The sequence below is a fragment of the Somniosus microcephalus genome, unplaced genomic scaffold (genome assembly GCF_052327205.1).
Source record: "Somniosus microcephalus isolate GS21.2 unplaced genomic scaffold, FLI_Smic_1.0 unresolved_chr3, whole genome shotgun sequence".
In the NCBI taxonomy this organism is placed as follows: domain Eukaryota; kingdom Metazoa; phylum Chordata; class Chondrichthyes; order Squaliformes; family Somniosidae; genus Somniosus; species Somniosus microcephalus.
In genome coordinates this window covers 69449985-69469714 of record NW_028225181.1, presented here as the reverse complement: position 1 = coordinate 69469714, position 19730 = coordinate 69449985, and the positions used below count along the sequence as shown (strand labels likewise).

At 48.5% G+C, this 19730-nt stretch overlaps 3 protein-coding genes across 4 annotated transcripts in view; 2 read left to right on the top strand and 1 right to left on the bottom strand.

Annotated features, from left to right (window-relative positions):
• The window catches only part of LOC147091895 (uncharacterized), a 36214-nt gene extending 16879 nt beyond the window's left edge, over positions 1-19335 (bottom strand). Inside the window, exon 1 of the mRNA XM_085976929.1 lies at positions 19106-19335. Within this exon, the coding sequence (XP_085833055.1) occupies positions 19106-19320 (215 nt within the window). The 5' untranslated portion in view covers positions 19321-19335. The remainder of the gene's footprint in view (positions 1-19105) is intronic.
• On the top strand, positions 1224-2030 carry LOC147091897 (uncharacterized). The gene has a single exon (XM_085976462.1). The coding sequence runs from the start codon at positions 1224-1226 to the stop codon at positions 2028-2030; it is 807 nt and encodes a 268-aa protein (XP_085832588.1).
• On the top strand, positions 4264-14831 carry LOC147091896 (uncharacterized). 2 transcript variants are annotated; one of them, XM_085976925.1, is made up of 2 exons: positions 4264-4670; positions 13859-14831. In XM_085976925.1, exon 2 carries the CDS (start codon positions 13966-13968, stop codon positions 14665-14667), a length of 702 nt encoding a protein of 233 aa, XP_085833051.1. In that variant the 5' UTR covers positions 4264-4670; positions 13859-13965; the 3' UTR covers positions 14668-14831. The 2 variants fall into 2 exon arrangements, with proteins under 2 accessions (XP_085833051.1, XP_085833052.1); XM_085976926.1 differs by lacking the exon at positions 4264-4670 and adding an exon at positions 4885-4954.
• Positions 19336-19730: the final 395 nt, after the last annotated feature.

Below are 19730 nucleotides of genomic sequence, written 5' to 3'. Positions count from 1 at the left end.
ATAAAACAAAACCGAGACCCCTGAACAAATACTTCTGTTAGGCTGTATGTTAATGCAATGAATTGCCAAATTAATCGTCCGGTTCATCCATCTACATGTGGTGCGTTCTATTTATGAAAGCTGTTTTAATTCGCATTTCTTACTTTTGAGTATAAGTCCCTGAAGAGATTGGGGAATTCACGGGGAAGAGGGCAATGGGCACTCAATAACTCTGAGAACAAGGATTTCGGTTGAAACCAAGGCTCTTCCCTGCCAGTTGAAGAATTTACTCTTGATATTGAAACCCAGGAGTACAGCGACGATCAATGTTGCCGGACCGCCAATATTGTGGAAAAAAGCGGGTAAAATAGGAGGTCGCTCAAGCATTAATGTTCAGTGACGCCACATTTCGGTTCAGGAAGACCTTTGTTTTGTACAGGGAAGGGGAGAACTTGGAGACAAGAAATCATTGAGACCGCGACTTGGAGTAGGAGATATGACGGACACATTTCCCAGATCAAGAAATCTGCACAGCTCACATTTACAAATGACATTTAAGGTCGAAACACGTCCCAAGACGTTTCACGGGGGAAAGAGATGAAGAGACGCTCAAGTCTTTACAGAGAGCTGAGCTAAAGATACATGAAAAAAACATAAGATTCAGAAGAACTTAATAATAATAATCAACTTTATTGTCATTGTTAGTGCACAAGTGCAGTACAATGAAATGTAGGCTTGCGGCTCCCGAGAGTGTACATTTAGATTAAGACATTTAACATTCAACATTCATTTGACTTGTAATACATAAACATAATAAAGTGCATTGGCAGATGTGCAGGCTTTAGAGTTTATTTGTGGAGTTCAGTAGGATGACAGCCCTGGGAAAGAAGCTGTTCCTAAATCTGGTTGTTCGGGTGCGAATGCATCTGTAGCGTCTCCCAGATGGCAGGAGGGCGAACAGACTGTGGCTGGGGTGCGTGGGGTCTTTGATGATGGTCAGTGACCTCCATAAAGAGCGAGAGAGAATGTCTCTGGGGATATATAATCGCTCTGAGGTGATACACGCTTAGGAAAGAAGGCGACTTTGTTTTGTGTTTTGTTGGCAGGCATTTTTCAGGAGACGAGACCTTTGGCTCTGCAGCGTCTGGTTCGCCTGGTTAAATAGCGCCGGCTGCTGGAAACTCTTCATCCCCCAACACACACTCAGATAGAGGGAGAGAGAGAACAGGTCCCAGCCCCAAGCCATGGCCGACACTCTCCCTGCCAGGAACACCAGGAGGAAGACCAGGACTGCACCCCCGGCCAGGAGACGCGGCGCTACCGTGTCCCAGCAGACCCTGGAGGCGGTGGCGGCCAGCAAGGAGTGCCGGGGGCTCTCGGCTCTCAAGAAGGTCCTCTCGGGCCGCGGCTGCGACGTGGCCAGAAACAACTGGCGGGTCCACCAGGCGGCCCGGAGCCTGGTGACCAAAGGCTCACTGCTGCAGCCCACCGGCACCGGTGCCTCGGGCTCCTTCAGGCTCAGCAAGAGGTGGGGCGACCGGGAGGAGGAGCAGAAACCCAAGAGGGAGCCCGCCGCCGCCGCCAGGGAAAGGAGGAGGAGGATGAAGCAAGGTGTGGTCAGGAAAGCGGCGCCCAGGAGCAGAGGCTCGCCCAGGAAGACCAAGAAACAGGGCGCCGCCAGGAAGGGGGCGAGGAGGGCCACCGCCCACAAACCCAAGGGCAGGAAGGCGGCCAGGGCCGAAGGGAAAGGCAAACGCCAGCGTGCAAAGCCGAGCAAGCTGGCCAAACAACCGGAGCAGGAAGCGGACCAAACCCCCGCTCAGGAGGAGACCTCCCTGTCGGAGAAAGAAAGCCAAGTTTGCTCGGAGCAAGAGGACAGCTCCTCAAGGGGAGACCAATCAGAGGATGAATACCTTCAATTTCAAACGGCTCTTTTCAGAGCCACAAAAAACATTCACAAAGAGCCGGACCGGAGGGTTGGGTGTGTGAAAAAAGGAACATTGCAATTGGCCCGATGGTTAATGACCAAAATCATCCTGATTGAAAAATAGAAAACCAATTATTTCCCCATTACAATACTGGAAATTATTAAAAATTCGATTGAGTTTTAATTCCTGAAGTATACCTGCCAGGAATAATACAATACATGAACCAATATTGGTTTTTAACTCCTATTTTAAAGGTGGTTAAATTGACAGCAGCAGAGCTGTGATAGATTGTAGGGCGGGAGAATCGGAAGACCAGGAGTCCTCAGCCTGGGCACCACTTTCAACAGTCCTCAGCCAGCTCCGCAACGGCAGCTTTTGCCTCAAATTGTTCATTTTGTTAGTCTCATTGCTGAAGCGAGAAATATATCTGAAAATTATAAATGGTTGAAATCAAATCCTGTCGTGCAGCTGATGATTGTTGCTGCAAGTATTTATTGCAATGTGCATATCGTGAAACTACAAACGTCTTTATGAACTCTTGTGGTTGCGGCGATGCCTTGTAGATAGCATTTAAATTCTGTTAGTTATTGACACGATTTCGGTCGGTCAGTCGTCTTCGCCACTTGAATGTGTAAGAATCAACGTTGAAACAACAATAATGAGCTATTTTCGCTTCCATTGTGTGCTTCCGATGCACTTTTAATAGCCGAGCTGAGATTGTCTTTGTCAAGACCACCAATTTACATTTTTATAACGTAAAACAATGGATGTTATCGCAGAATACAACCTCCAAAACACTGGGGAAATTCCTACAAAACGTGGTCCTAAAATTCAGGCACCATAAACCAGGTGGCCCCACTTATAAACACATGGAATTTTAGAATGTGGTCTCCAACGTACTGGTGAAATGTTGGGACTTCCCAACATCCCAGGTAATAGGATTTGGTCACCAAGAACCAGTGTGTGATTGTGCGGACCCAGATCGATGAGTAGCGGGGACTGGAGTGCATCATCAACCCGGACCACCAAATTTTAGTTTGATTTGTTTAAGTTTTATTTGAACTTTTGTTAATTTACAGTCAATTTGTTTAAGCACCAACCAAAAGAGTGCACCAAACGCCAGACCATCTCCTCCCGGCCGGGAGATCCAGACCGCCGTCCGCCTCCTGCTGCCCGGGGAACTGGCCAAGCACGCCGGACCATCTCCTCCCGGCCGGGAGATCCAGACCGCCGTCCGCCTCCTGCTGCCCGGGGAACTGGCCAAGCATGCCGTCTCGGAGGGGATGAAAACTGTCACCAAATACATCAGCTGCAAATAAAGCCTCTCGTTCCTCCCACCTTAAAAACTCAACCCAAAGGCTCTTTTCAGAGCCACTCACCAGATCCAGAAGGGGCTATTTATTTTCATTTGACTAATGACATTTGAAATATGGACAGCATAAAGAACGAAACTCTTTAAAAAAAATGTTTTATCATCCTTTCTTTATTTAACCCCCACTTTCATTTTTTTGTCGTATGTTCAGATTTTGCTGGTGCGTTTTTGTAACACAGTATATCGTTAATTTAAAATAGATTGAAATTTAACAAATATATAACAAAATGATGCATTGTCACTGCCCTGTTTTGTACAAGGCACTCATTTATAAGCGGGTCGCTGAAAAGCTAAAATGAAATTAAATCTGTCAATTCAGGAACCAGTAATTTTAAAGGATCAATTTGCCATAATTCACAATTTAATAATGAATTATTCAGTCTCACAGATGCTATAATTTTAATTAAAATGATTATTCAGTCCCACAGATGACAATCTTTAGCAGTAATGATTATTATTTAGTCTCACAAATGACATAGTTTTAATTATTATTCAGTCCCAGATACCATAATTTTAACGATTATTATTCAATCCCACAGATGCAATGATTTAAACAATAATGATTATTATTCAATCCCACAGATGCAATAATTTAAACAATAATGATTATTATTCAATCCCACAGATGGAATGATTTTAGTAACTGGTTAATATTCAGTCCCACAGATGCAATGATTTTAACAATAATGATTATTATTCAGTCCCACAGATGCAATGATTTTAATAACTGGTTAATATTCAGTCCCACAGAGGGCCATCACTTTAACAATAACGAGTCTGATTCACAGACGAGCTCTTATTCTATAAGCCGCCTTTTTCGTTGGTGTCCGAGGTTGGAGCGGATTGAAAAACGCGCCAATCAGAGGCCGAGATTTGCCGGGTTTTCAGCCAATCAGAAGGCGCGGCTGGGCTGGGCTGGGCGGGGCCGGCGGCTGCTATAAAAGCCGCAGGCCGGAGCGGGGAGGAGCAGTTGGAGAACAGAGTTAGAGAGGAGTCCACCCCCGGGGGAAGGACAGCCGCCCGCCCGGGGAGAAGGGACAGCAGTCGGCCGGCACCTTGGGCAACAAGGGCTCGCGGGTGGGCGGGGCTATGACCTCACCCGCGCGCTGAGGCGGTTGAGCGGCCGATCAGGAGCCACGTGACCCCGGAGCTGGCGGCGGCATTTTAACGCAGTGGGCGGGGCCCCGCGGCGTTGCGGGCTGCGATTGGTGAGCGCAGCTGTCAATCTACGAGTCGCAGCCAATAGAAAAGACGGACTCCGTGAGGGACTTTAAGCGCGCGCTGTGTGCCCGCAGTGCGCATGCTCGGTGCTGTTCGCAGTCCCCGGATGAGGCTCCGGTTTGAGGAAGGAGATAAAATGGCGGCGGGACTGAGGAGAGGCGGATGGTGCGGTGAGTGTGGATCAGAGAATCTCCGGCATTTACAACAGCGCCGGCCTCTCTCAGGCAATCTCTGGGAACATTGGGTCGAAGCGGCCGCGCGAGGGAGAAAGGTCAGAGAGAGTCCCATTGACTCAGAAACACACTGGTCCTGGAGATGGACTGGGGAGAAAGGTCAGAGAGAGTCCCATTGACTCAGACACACACTGGTCCTGGAGATGGACTGGGGAGAAAGGTCAGAGAGAGCCCCATTGACTCAGAAACACACTGGTCCTGGAGATGGACTGGGGAGAAAGGTCAGAGAGAGTCCCATTGACTCAGACACACACTGGTCCTGGAGATGGACTGGGGAGAAAGGTCAGAGAGAGTCCCATTGACTCAGACACACAGTGGTCATAAGAACATAAGAAATAGGAGCAGGAGTAGGCCAATTGGCCCCTCGAGCCTGCTCCGCCATTCAATAAGATCATGGCTGATCTGATCCTAACCGCCAATCCACTATCACAGAACCATCTCCTGAATCTAACAGAATTAGACACACGAAATAGGAGCAGGATCAGGCTACACAGCCCCTGGGCCCGCTCCGCTACCCACAGGGCCATGACCGATCCAAACCTAGACTCATGTCCAAATTCCTGCCCGCTCCCCGTAACCCTTAATTCCCTTTACTTCTAGGAAACTGTCTATTTCTGTTTTAAATTTATGTAATGATGTAGCTTCTACAGCTTTTTGGGGCAGCATATTCCATGGACCGACCACCCTCTGAGTGAAGTAGTTCCTCCTCATCTCAATTTTGAAAGAGCAGCCCCTTATTCTAAGACTATGCCCCCTGGTTCTAGTTTCACCCATCATCGGGAACATCCTCCCCGCATCCACCCGATCCAACCCCTTCACAAACTTATATGTTTCAATAAGATCGCCTCTCATTCTTCTGAACTCCAATGAGTAGAGTCCCAATCTACTCAACCTCTCCTCATATGTCCATCCCCGGGATTAACCGAGTGAACCTTCTTTGTACTGACTCGAGAGCAAGTATGTCCTTTCTTAAGTATGGACACCAAAACTGTACGCAGTGTTCCAGGTGCGGTCTCACCAATACATTGTACAACTGAAGCAATACCTCCCTATTTTTATATTCTATCCCCCTAGCAATGAAAGCCAACATTCCATTGGCCTTCTTAGTCACTTGCTGCACCTGCATACTAACCTTTTGAGTTTTGTGCACCAGGACCCCCAGATCCCTTTGGCAGACCAATTAAACTCATACTTTGGTTCTGTATTCACAAAGGAGGACACAAATAACCTCCCAGGAATATCGGCAAACATAGGGACTAATGAGAGGGAGGAGCTGACAGAAATTAGTATCTCTAGGGATATGGTGTTGGGTAAGTTGAGGGGACTGAAGGCCGACAAATCCCCGGGGCCTGATAAACTACATCCTAGGGTACTTAAGGAGGTGGCCCTGGAGATAGCAGATGCTCTAAGGATCATCTTCCGGAACTCCATTGACTCGGGAACAGTACCCGTGGATTGGAGGGTAGCTAATGTTACCCCAATATTTAAAAAGGGGGGTAGAGAGAAAGCAGGGAATTATAGACCAGTAAGCCTTACATCGGTTGTGGGCAAAATGCTAGAGTCCATTATTAAGGATAAAATAGCGGAGCACTTGACAAATGGGGAAAGGATCGGACAGAGTCAACATGGATTTACAAAGGGTAAATCGTGTTTGACTAATCTGCTGGAATTTTTTGAGGAAGTAACTGGTAAAATAGATGGGGGAGAGCCAGTGGATGTGGTGTACCTTGACTTCCAGAAAGCCTTCGATAAGGTTCCACACAAAAGATTATCATGCAAAATTAAGGCTCATGGGATTGGGGGCAAAGTATTAACGTGGATAGAGAACTGGCTGGCGGATAGAAAACAGAGAGTTGGAATAAACGGCTCATTTTCGGAGTGGCAGGCAGTGACCAGCGGGGTGCCGCAAGGATCTGTCCTGGGACCCCAGCTGTTCACAATATATATAAATGATCTGGATCAGGGAATTGGATGCAATATTTCCAAATTCGCTGACGACACTAAACTAGGAGGAGGGGTGAGCTCTGATGAGGATGTCAGGAGGCTACAGTGTGATTTGGACAGGTTGGGGGAATGGGCGGATACGTGGCAGATGCACTATAATGTGGATAAATGCGAGGTTATCCACTTTGGGGGTAAAAACAGGAGGGTAGATTATTATCTAAATGGCAATAGATTGGGAGATGGGGAAGTGCAGAGGGACCTGGGTGTTCTTGTGCACCAGTCACTGAAGGAGAGCATGCAGGTGCAACAGGCGATTAAGAAGGCAAATGGTATGTTGGCCTTCATATCAAGGGGGTTCGAGTATAGGAATAGGGATACCTTACTACAGCTGTACAAGGTGCTGGTGAGACCGCATCTGGAGTATTGTGTACAGTTTTGGTCGCCCCATCTGCGGAAGGATGTTCTTGCCATGGAAAGAGTGCAACGGCGATTCACCAGGCTGATACCTGGAATGGCGGGAATGACCTACGAAGAGAGATTAAATAGTTTGGGCTTGTACTCACTGGAGTTTAGAAGATTGAGAGGGGATCTCATCGAAACATATAAAATTATGGCAGGCCTGGACAGGCTGAATTCAGAGAGAATGTTTCCAATGGCCGGGGAGCACAGAACCAGGGGCCACAGTCTAAAAATAGCGGGCAAATCATTTAAAACAGAGATGAGGAAGAATTTCTTCACTCAAAGAGTGGTGAGCCTGTGGAATTCCCTGCCACAGAGGGCTGTGAAGGCTAATTCAATAAATATTTTCAAGAGAGAATTGGATATATTTCTGAAGGCTAAGGGGATTAAGGGTTACGGAGAAAAGGCGGGGACGGGGTACTGAACTGGTAAGATCAGCTATGATCTCAGACGAAGATCAGCCATGATCTCATTGAATGGCGGAGCAGGCTCGAAGGGCCGAATGGCCTACTCCTGTTCCTATCTCTATGTTTCTATGTTTTACTTCAGTACTTTCCAGTTTCTTGCCATTAAGATAATAACTTGCTCTACGATTTTTCCTGCCAAAGTGCATAACCTCACACTTTCCAGTATTGTATTCCATCTGCCAAATCTCTGCCCACTTACTTAGCCTGTCTATGTCCCCTTGCAGGTTTTTTATGTCCTCCTCACTCACTACTTTCCCTCCCATCTTGGTATCATCTGCAAACTTTGATATGTTACACTCTGTCCCCTCCTCCAAATCGTTAATATAGATTGTAAAGAGTTGGGGACCCAGCACTGACCCCTGCGGAACACCACTAGTTACTGATTGCCAGTCTGAGAATGAACCATTTATCCCAACTCTCTGCCTTCTGTTAGATAGCCAATCCTCTATCCATGCCAGAATATTACCCCAATCCCGTGGTTTTTTATCTTAAGCAATAATCTTTTGCGTGGCACCTTGTCAAATGCCTTTTGGAAGTCTAAATACACTACGTCCACTGGTTCCCCTTTATCCACCCTATATGTTACTTCCTCAAAGAACTCCAGCAAATTTGTCAAACATGACTTCCCCTTCATAAAACCATGCTGACTTTGCCCTATTAAATTATGATTATCCAAATGTCCTGTTACTGTCTCCTTAATAATGGACTCCAAAATTTTACCTACCATAGATGTTAGGCTAACCGGTCTATAGTTTCCAGCCTTCTGTCTACTGCCCTTTTTAAATAAGGGTGTTACATTAGCAGTTTTCCAGTCTGCCGGGACCTTTGCCGAGTCCAGGGAGTTTTGGAAAATTATTACCAATGCATCCACAATCCCTACCGCCACTTCCCTCGACCCTAGGATGTAAGCCATCAGGTCCAGGTGATTTATCCGCCTTGAGTCCCATTATTTTACCGAGTACCACTTCCTTAGTGATTTTGATCGTGTTTAGCTCCTCCCCCGCTTTAGCCCCCTGTTTGTCCAGTGTTGGGATATTCTTAGTGTCTTCTACTGTAAAGACTGATATGTACTGGGGAGAAAGGTCAGAGAGAGTCCCATTGACTCAGATACACACTGGTCCTGGAGATGGACTGGGGAGAAAGCCCCATTGACTCCGATACACACTGGTCCTGGAGATGGATTTGAGTGAAAGGTCAGAGAGTCCCATTGACTCAGATACACACTGGTCCTGGAGATGGACTGGGGAGAAAGGTCAGAGAGAGTCCCTTTGACTCATACCCACTGGTCCTGGAGTTGGACTGCGGAGAATGGTCAGAGAGAGGCCCATTGACTCAGATACACACCGGTGCTGGAGATGGACATACAAGAATGGATTAGGAAAAAAAGGGTGGCTTTTGGCAGATACAAAGGACTAAAAGCAGTGGAAGCCGAGATGAGTACAGAAAGTGCAGGGGGGTACTTAAAAAAAGAAATTAGGAGAGCGAAGAGGGGTCATGAAAAAACACTGGCGGGCAAAATAAAGGAAAATCCCAAGGTGTTTTGTTAGTATATTAAGGGCAAGAGGATAACCAGGGAAAGAGTAGAGCCCATTCGGGACCAAAGTGTCAATCTGTGTGCAGAGCCAGAAGATGTAGGTGAGGTTTTAAATAAATATTTTGCATCTGTGTTCACTGGATAAGGACAATGCAGGCATAGAAATCAGGCAGGGGGATTGTGATATACTTGAACAAATTAGTATTGAGAGGAAGGAGGTATTAGTGGTTTTAGCGGGCTTAAAAGGGGATAAACCCCCAGGCCCAGACGAGATGTATCCCAGCCTGCTGTGTGAGGCAAGGGGGGAGATTGCAGCGGCTCTGACACAAATTTTCAGAACCTCTCTGGCCACAGGGGAGGTGCCAGAGGACTGGAGAACAGCTAACGTAGTACCATTATTCAAGAAGGGTAGTAGTAGGGATAAATCAGGGAATTACAGGCTAGTGAGCCGAACATCAATGGTAGGGAAATTATTGGATAAAATTCTGAGGGACAGAATTAGTCTCCACTTGGAGAGGCAAGGATTAATCAAGGATAGTCAGCATAGCTTTGTCAGGGGGAGATCATGTCTAACCAATTTGATTAAATTTTTCGATGGGGGTGACTAGGTGTGTGGATGAGGGCAGTCCAGTTGATGTAGTCTACATGGACTTCAGTAAGGCTTTTGACAAAGTCCCACATGGGAGACTGGTCAAGAAGGTAAGACCCCATGGGATCCAGGGCAATTTGGCACATTGGATCCAAAATTGGCTTAGTGGCAGGAGGCAGAGGGTGATGGTCGAAGGTTTTTGTGACTGGAAGCCTGTGTCCAGTGGTGTACCACAGGGTCTGGGTCCTTTGCTGTTTGTAGTGTACATTAATGATTTAGATATGAATGTAGGAGGTATGATCAGTAAGTTCGCAGATGACACGAAAATTGGTGGAGTGGTAAATAGCGAGGAGGGAAGCCTCAGGCTACAGGAGAATATAGACGGTTTGTTGGGAAAGAGCAGGGGAAATATCCCCGGTGTCCTAGCAAATGTTTATCCCTCAATCAATGTAACAAAAGGATAATAGCAAAATACTGCGGATGCTGGAAATCTGAAATAACAACAGGAAATGCTGGAAACACTCAGCAGGCCAGGCAACATCCGTAGAGAGAGAAACAGATTTAACAAAAAGATAGATTATCTGGTCATTATCACATTGCTGTTTGTGGGAGCTTCCTGTGCGCTATTTGACTGCCGCATTTCCTACATTACAGCAGTGACTACACTTCAAAAGTACTTGATTGGCTGTAAAGCACTTTGGGGCATCCGGTGATGGTGAAAGGCGCTATAGAAATGCAAGTGTTTCTTTCTTCACTGGTCTCACCAGCGACCTCTTCTGGCTGATGGTTGATTGACAGACGATAGTCCGCGCATGCGCACAGGGAGCGACGGTTTGGACTGAGTCCGGCACAGCGACCCCTCCCGGTCACCAAGGGGGGGAGAAAGGGAGGGGGGAGCCAGCAGACCCTCTCCCCTCTGCCGGCGATGGCTCTGCTGAGCTCCGTGCCGCCCCACGCACTGACATGCTGAGCGCAGCGCCCCGGTGAGCCCGAGCCCCGCCCTTCCGAGGCCGGGCCTGAGATGGCCGATTGCGGCTGGCCGGGCCTGGTTGCCTTGGTAACTCTCCGCCTCCCGATCTCCGGGCCTTAGGGGCTTGAGACGGCCGATTGCGGCTGGCGAGCCCGGTTGCCGGAGTAACCCTCTCCGCTCCCCCTCCCGAGCCCCGCCCCCCCCCCCCCGAGCCTGCTCGCTTCCCTCTGGCCGCACTCTGTGTGGAGGTGCGCCGTGCAGCGCGAGGAGCTTGCAGTGAGCCCAGCCAGCCTTTACCAAGATGGCTGGCCGCTGGTTCGGAATCGGGCCCAGCGGGATGGCCGGTGCGTAGCTCGGGCGTGGCTGGGCAACAGAAGCCCAGGCTTCGAGGCCTGCCTGGAAAAACGGTGAAAGGTAGGAAAATTATAGAGGTTAGAAAAAAGATTTACAAATGAATTAACTTTTTTAAACATTTTGTGTTTTAAAAGCGACTTTTTTTGGTGGAAATGTAGATTTGAAAAACACACAGAAAGCGGGAAAAAGAAATGAAAAGTTTGGAATCACGATAGCGTCGACTCACCTCGGTTCAGAACGATAAGGCCCGCCCACACACGCACCGATTGGTCGACCGTCAGGTCACTGAAGCGTAGGATTGGTCAATCGTCCTGTCACTCGACTCTAGGGGGGCCTGCCCACACACGCCAGGAACCCCGCCACGCCGCGATTGGTCGACCTCGATGTAACTCAATGCTAATGAGCAGATAATGAGCGGAATTTTGAACGTTTTTTGGATACTGCGGGCGCAATTTTTGTCCGGCCGAAACGTAAATACGCTTACGACCGTTCCGGAATCGCAAGGTTTCTTTTGATGTAACGCACGTGTAGGTACGCTCTATAACTTTAGAGTGTATAGCTCGACAGACAGACAGATAGACAGACAGATGTATCCTAGATAGATAGATATAATATATACTAGCTGGGGGAGCCCGGCTTTGCCAGGGCTGTTTTGGGCCGGGCGGTTTAAATCGAGTGCGAGGCTTTGGGGCCTGTCTGTCCCTCTGTGAATCTGCTGCCGGGCAACATTTTAAATCGAGTCCCAGGCTTTTGGGCCCTGTCTCTGTCCCTTTGTGAATCTGCTGCCGGGCAACATTTCTACCTTTTAATACCTTGAAAGATGAAAGTGAAAGTACTTATAAAACGTTTTTTGTAAATCTTATGTTATTTTTAAAAGAGATACTAACTTTTTCAAAGCTGGATGATCAAAGTAGTTTGAGCTGGAAGCTGAAGTAATGGTAGTGAAACAATGGCTGCCAGATCCCTGAGATGAAAACGATTAGTCCCGCCCACACACACACACACACCGATTGGCCAACCATCAGGGGACCATACTGTAGGATTGGTCAATCTTGACGGCACAGGATTGGTCGAACATTGACGTCAGTCAATCAATGCTAAGTAGCAGATAATGAGTTTAATTTTGAAGGTTTTTTGCATAAGGCGCGAACAATTTTCGTGCGACCGAAAAGTAAATACGCTTACGACCGTCCCGGAAGCGTAAGCTTTCTTCGGAGGTAACGCGCGCGTAGGTACGCTCTATAACTTTCGAGCGCATAGCCGGACAGATGCACACCTGAGGACAGACAGACAGATCGACTCATACATACATACATACATACATATATATATATATATGTGTATATATATATATATATCTCAAGAAAAGCAGTGGTCCTAGTACCGACCCCTGGGGAACACCACTGGATACCTTCCTCCAGTCTGAAAAACAACCGTTCACCACTACTGTTTCCTGTCACTTTGCCAATTCCGTATCCATGCTGCCACTGTCGCTTTTATTCCATGGGCTTCAACTTTGCTGGCAAGCCTATTATGTGGCACTTCTCGAACGCCTTTTGGAAATCCATGTACAACATGTTAACCGCATTGCCCTCATTAACCCTCTCTGTTACCTCATCAAGAACCTCAATCAGAATCAGAGCGGCCGGGCCAGGCAAGGCAGACGTGTGGCCAGGGCCCTGGCACCAGGAAACCCTGGGTGCAGCGCCTCCCCCATCCGAGCCGCCGCTTCCTGGTTTCTTCAGCCGGTTCCACCAAGTCCGACTCAGGCCAAAGGACAGGAGCCAGGCTCCCAGAATGGCCCGCGGCCCCGGGGAGCATGCGCACTCTCAGCGGGTAAATCAGCGAGTTGGATAGAGTGGTTTCTGGGGCGCGGTGAATTGTGGGTGCTGCGGCCGCCATTAGTCAGCAGCTGTCGGGAAGAGTTTTATTGCAGGCTGACGGAAGGTAGGTCCCTGGCCGCCTGTGTAGGTCTTTTTGTTGCTTCAGTTTGAGCTGGAGTGGAGATGGAGGAGAAGCTGCTGGGTTTAACCCCCAGTACTTCTGAGCCCAGGAGGACCCAACAATTTCCAATGTGAGACTGTCAAGGGAGGTGGATTCTGGGGGAGATTAGGTTGTTACACAGACACTGTCCCTACAATGTAAAAGAGTATTGTTTTAGGAATATGTATTTCTGTAGAGGCTTTTAATCCAGTTTACATCTGCAGATTTGTTTTAATTCATTCTTGGGATGTGGGCGTCGCTCGAAAGACCAGAATATGTTGCCAATCCCCATTTTCCCGTTGAGAAGGTGATGGTGGGCCGCCTTCTTGAACCGCTGCAGTCCGTGTGGTGAAGGTACTCCCACAATGCTGTTGTGTGAGGAGTTCCAGGATTTTCACCCAGTGATGATGTAGCAACGGCGATATATGTCCAAGTCAGGATGGTGTGTGACTGGGAGAACTTGGAGGTGATGGTGCTCCCATGCACCTTCTGCCTTTGTCCTTCTAGATGCTGGAGGTTGCGGGTTTTGGAGGTTCTGTCAAAGTTCTGGTCGAGTTGCAGATGTATAAAGTCCATCTCCTTCGCCCCCTCCCACTCCCACCTCTCTCTATCTCTCTCTCCCATAGAGGCCCAGACCAGGTGGTAGATTCCCTTCACCGAGGGACATTAGTGAACCAGTCGGATTTTATGACAATCCAGCAGCTTTCATGGTCACTTTTTTCTAGTGCCGGCCCCACAAATAACCAGATTCATTGAGCTCAATTTCACAACCTGCCTCTTTAGTGGGTTCTCTCTCACGCTCCCTGTTTTAAATTCATTTTACAGGGTATTAGAAGAGGAGGATTTGCAGACGGGAAACTCAAACCAAACATCACGTCAAGATCTGACAGTCACTCGATTCATCAGGAACTGAATATCATCGGCCTTTGAATATGGAAGCAAAAAGCACCGTTCACACCAGGGAGAGGCCGTTCACTTGCTCTGAGTGTGGGAAGGGATTCACTCAGCCATCCCACCTGCTGATACACCAGCGAGTTCACACTGGGGAGAGTCCTTTTAAATGCTCGGACTGTGGGAAGAGCTTTAAAAGTTCCGGGGAACTGATACGCCATCAACGTGTTCACACTGATGAGAGACCGTTCAGGTGCGTGCACTGCGGGACTGGGTTTAGGCACTCATCTGACCTCGCTGTACACCAGCACACTCACACTGGGGAGAGGCCGTTCACCTGCTCCGTGTGTGGGAAGGGATTCGCTCAGTCATCCCACCTGCTGACACACCAGCGAGTTCACACTGGGGAGAGACCTTTTAAATGCTCGGACTGTGGGAAGTGCTTTAAAAGTTCCGGGCAACTGATATGCCATCAACGTGTTCACACTGGGGAGAAGCCGTTCAGCTGCTCCGTGTGTGGAAAGGGATTCGCTCAGTCATCCACCCTGCTGAGACACCAGCGCACTCACACTGGGGAGAGACCGTTCACCTGCTCAGTGTGTGGGAAGGGATTCATTGTGTCATCCACCCTGCTGACACACCAGCGCACTCACACTGGGGAGAGGCCGTTCACCTGCTCCGTGTGTGGGAAGGGATTCACTCGTTCATCCAACCTGCTGACACACCAGCGAGGTCACAAGTGACTGCAGGGGTTGGATTCTGTTGTTGCTGCTGTTAATCACATCCAGGACTGAACCATGTTCATTTTGACAGGTGGGGATTGTTTCTGCTGATGTTAATAACCCCTATAACTGGGCTGGAGTTTAATATTCTGGATATATGTCCAATAAATCAACTTTGTTTTAAACACATTGTTGTAGATTTTTGTCTTTCCCACCTGAGTGTTTAGCATCACCTGGCTGGAGCTCAGAAAGGACAATCTGGGGGAGGATCGTACGACAGGAACAAAACTCCAGCCTGGACACAGTCCTTCAGGGCCACACTGAGAGGGGCAAACGGCACTTTGGTCTTTCTTCTCTCTCTTCACTGACAGCAAAGTCCCCATGAGGGTTAATCTCGAGGCGTGTGAGAAACGTGTCCCAGCCGCTCTCTGCCATGGTTCAGAGCTCCTAGGCAAGGAACAGAAGGCTCCTTTAGGAATGTACCCCAGTGCTTTTTTTTAATGGCCTTATTAACCTGTGTTGCTACTTTTAGTGATTTGTGTATCTGTATCCCTGGAACCCTCTGCTCCTCCAGCCCATTTAGACTCTTAGGGGGAAATTCGGTGGTGCCCCCTTTGAGTCGCTAACATCACAGGGGCTAATTTTAGCCCCCCGAAAAAGTTAGCGCCCCTGCGCATTAAATTCAGTGGTAGCGCCCCAAGCAGGAGGCGGGGTGCTACTGGAAGCGCTCCCCTCCCTCTTGGGGCGCTACCAGTGAATTTCCCGGCACTTCATGTAACAGCGCCACGCCCGTCAGCACATAGCACCGTGTCATAGCAGACCTCCCTCCCTGATTAACGGGGAGGAGCCTAGCACTGCGCACATTGGGGCCGTGCTGGACCACCGGGGAGTGGGGTGTCGGATCAAGAGGAGCGCCGGGCTGAGCGATCGCGGCTGACACCCCAAAGAAGAAAGGGGAAGGGGGCAAGTGCTGGCAGTCGGCCAAAATAAAAAGTTGCCGCCTGACACCTGCTCTTTAAGTGGTGCCGCGGCGGCTGCAGGAACAACCCCTGACCCTGTTGGACATATCGTCTGCCGATAGGTCAGGGGTTGCAACCCAAGGCTGCAGCCGGGGTGCTGCACATGTCAATGACGTCACTGCCGGCGGTGCAGTGCCGCGGGGGTGCTACCGTCTACCGCCACCGCTAACCTCCCGCTGAATATCACAGAAGGCACAAAGCAACCCAATTTCACCCCCTTGTCCAAATAGTGAGTGGCCTCCTTATTCTTCCCACCAAAACGCACCCTCTCACACTGATCTGCAGTGAAGTTCATTAACACACCACCTCACACTGATTTACAGTGAAATTCATTTGCCAATTACACGTCCATTCTGAAATTTATTAATATCTTGCATTTTGTCTTCCTCAGTATTAACTCTACCTCCCAATTTGGTGTCATCGACAAATTTTGAAATTGTTCTTCTGATTCCCAAGTCCAAATCGTTTATGAACAACAGTGATCCTAGCACCGATCCCTGTGGAACACCACTTCCCAACTTTTGCCAGTCTGAGTAGCTACTCCCAACCCCTACTCTCTGTTTTCTGTTCTGTGATCAGCTTGCTATCCATAAACCGTATGTAAGATCTACAGGATGACCCAGGTCAGGCTGTGTGCAGTGAAGGGCCCGGCAGCAGAATGGATGGAAAGATGGCTACAAAACAGAAATCAGAGGGTTGGAGTTAAGGGAAGTTTGTAGCGATCATTCCATCCATTCTGCTGCCTGGCCCTTGACTCCACACGGCCTGACCGTGGTCATCTTGTAGACCGTACATACTGCAGACACAGTGTACTAGTGGTGGAGGGGGTGGATATTGAGTTCTGTGGCAGGGATGCTGATGAAGTGGATTTCTCTGTCCGCGAGTTTTGAGGCATCGCTAGTTGCATTTTTCACCTCTTTCCACCTTTAATAAAATCTTGCTGCCAGTTTATTAAAGCCATTAACAGCCGCTCGGGTGGGACACATCAATAAATAAGGCCTTGTAAGTTTCCCGTAGAATGACAGGCCTGAACCCGAGTTAGAAAACATTTAGCAATTAAACCAGACTGGGCGGGGCCTGAGGTGCGAGTTAGTAACGGAAAATTGGTGGTCAGCGTACTTCACACCAGGGCTGAGGACCCGGGGACTCGGGTTTCTGTATCATTTATTGATTAATTTAGTTTATTGCCCAATGTCAGTCAGGTAAGCTTGCTGTCTGGCGGAGGCAGGGGTCCCCAATGGAGAGCTCTCTACGCGGGGGTCCTTCCCGGCATCATTGGGGATCTGGGATGGAGACTGTTGCAGGGAGCTGTCGTGTGCAACAGTTTAAACTCCTTTCCAGACTCCAAGGCCAGATGTGGTTTCTGGGGCCTAGAGGAGTCCATGGGCCGTGTATATATTCAGTGTGAGAGGTTACAGCCCCTGTGTAGTTCCCTGAAGGGGCTGCTCCTCAACTCTTGGTTACACTTTAGCCTCACGCTACTAATCTTTGGCCGCCCGGTGCGGAGGGGGGTGGGAAACTGGGAGGATCTTCACAGAATCACAGAATCACAGAAACCCCACAGTGCAGATAGAGGCCATTTCGGCCCATCGAGCCTGCACCGACACATATCCCACCCGATCCCCATAACCCCACGTATTTAATCCCCCGAACACTAAGGGTCAATTTATCATAGCCAATCATCCTAACCCGCACATCTTTGGACTGTGGGAGGAAACCGGAGCACCCGGAGGAAACCCACGCAAACACGGGGAGAATGTGCAAACTCCACACAGACAGTCACCCGAGGCCGGATTCGAACCCGGGTCCCTGGCGCTGTGAGGCAACAGTGCTAACCACTATGCCACCGTGCTGGTGAAAACAGCAATTTGTAGGTCCAGGATGGGTGGGGCCCATGGGGGGGGTCACTTTGGCTGCCTGCCTCTCTCCCATGGTCTTGTCCCTGCCCGGGTGGCCCTGGAGAGGGAGCAGGCGGTGTCCACCGGTTCACTTGATACCTTCCTCGACCGCTGGACACGGAAGGTATCAAGAGGCGATAATCGGTCCTCACAATCACATTGTGATTGAATTATTAATTGTGTGTGTGTCACAAATACATTTCTTCTATTTTGATACAAAAGCTCGACTAGACATGTTAAACTACTAGTTATTTAATCAGGGCTGCAGCTGCTGAAAGGTTGACTGTACTGGGGTTTGTGGCCGAGCTGGCAGACATGTTGTTCTGAAGTCTGATGTCTCACACCTGAAGGGTCTATGTCGTGTTGTAATGACCTTTTTCTGTTGCCTGGTGTCAGAAATAGAAATCAAAGGGAGATGATGCCCCACTCTGTTAATCAACTCTTTGACACATTTCCATTTCTTAATTTACAAAGATCACAACTCCATTAGTGAACAATGGATTGCCAGTCTGCCACTTTTTAGTGAGGCTTGAAAGGATTCGCTGTGAAGCTACACCTGCCCATCTGTCTGTGTGTCACTGTGTTTGGATTGTGTTAGACAACAGTCCTAATATCTCGCCTACATCCATTACAATCTTTGAAATGTTAGATTGTACTTGGAAGAAGTTGAGTTTGAATCTAACAGTTCTGAAATTGGGAGCTTTTAATGATTTCTGTTTATCACCTAACTATATAGTGATGTGATCAGTCAAAGCAAATTTAAAAATGTTGCTATTTACTGAACACAACTGAATAATTCTACAAGGATGCTACCGCAGTCTTCCTCAGTATTAACTACACCCCCCAATTTAGTGTCATCAGCAAATTTTGAAATTGTACTTCTGATTCCCAAGTCCAAATCATTCATGTAAATGGTGAACAACAGTGGTCCCAGCACCAATCCCCGTGGAACACCACTTCCCACCTTCCGCCCGTCTGAGTAAATACCTTTAACTCATCCCGTCACTATAACTGGACTTGTCTCCATTCCCGTGCCGAGGGGATTGCTGTACCAGACGGGAGGGGCAACATTTGGGGACTCTCGATTCTCCACCGATTCCCATTCCCCTTCTTTCTGGTGGATAATGGAGGTGCCACTGTGTGTAATGTGCAAGTCAGTAAGAGTTGTCAGCGAGGATTAATCAGCACTTTCTAATTGGAGATGATAATCAATGGAATCTTTCAGACAATGAATTGTAGATTTTATAGCAAAGATTAATTTACGATTGAAGTAAAAGTTCATAATTTTATTGTAAAATATTTCAGGAACACTCATCAGAAATTAAGGGGAAAGATCAGACAGCAGCACTTAAAGGGACACTGCAGCCCCGACAACTCAATCAGCTATATATCCAGAATATTAAAATCCAGCCCAGCTATAGGGGTTATTAACATCAGCAGAAACAAACCCCAACTGTCAGAATGAATATGGTTCAGTCGTGGATGTGGTTAACAGCAGCAATAACAGCAGAATTGAACCTCTGCAGTCACTTGTGAACTTGCTGGTGTCTCAGCAGGTTGGATGACTGACTGAATCCCTTCTCACACACTGAGCAGGTGAACGGCCTCTCCCCGGTGTGAACTTGCTGGTGTGTCAGCAGGTTGGATGACTGATTGAATCCCTTCCCACACACGGAGCAGGTGAATGGCCTCTCCCCAGTGTGAATGCGCTGGTGTCTCAGAAGGTCAGAGGAATTAGTGAATCCCTTCTCACACATGGGGCAGGTGAATGGCCTCTATGCAGTGTGAATGTGCTGGTGTATCAGCAGGGTGGATGAATTAGTGAATCCCTTCTCACACACAGGGCAGGTGAACGGTCTCTCCCCAGTGTGAATGCACTGGTGCTCAATGAGGTGAGATGACTGCCTGAACCTCTTCCCACAGTGAGAGCAACTGAATGGTCTCTCCTCAGTGTGAAGTCTCTGGTGTGTCAGAAGGTGGGATGACTGACGAAATCCCTTCCCACACTTGGAGCAGGTGAACGGCCTCTCCCCGGTGTGACTGCATCGATGAGTTTCCAGCCGGGATGGGGAGGTTAATCCCTTCCCACAGTCCCCACATTCCCACAGTTTCTCCATGGTGTGGGTGTCCTTGTGTGTCTCCAGGTTGGACAATCGTTTGAAGCCTC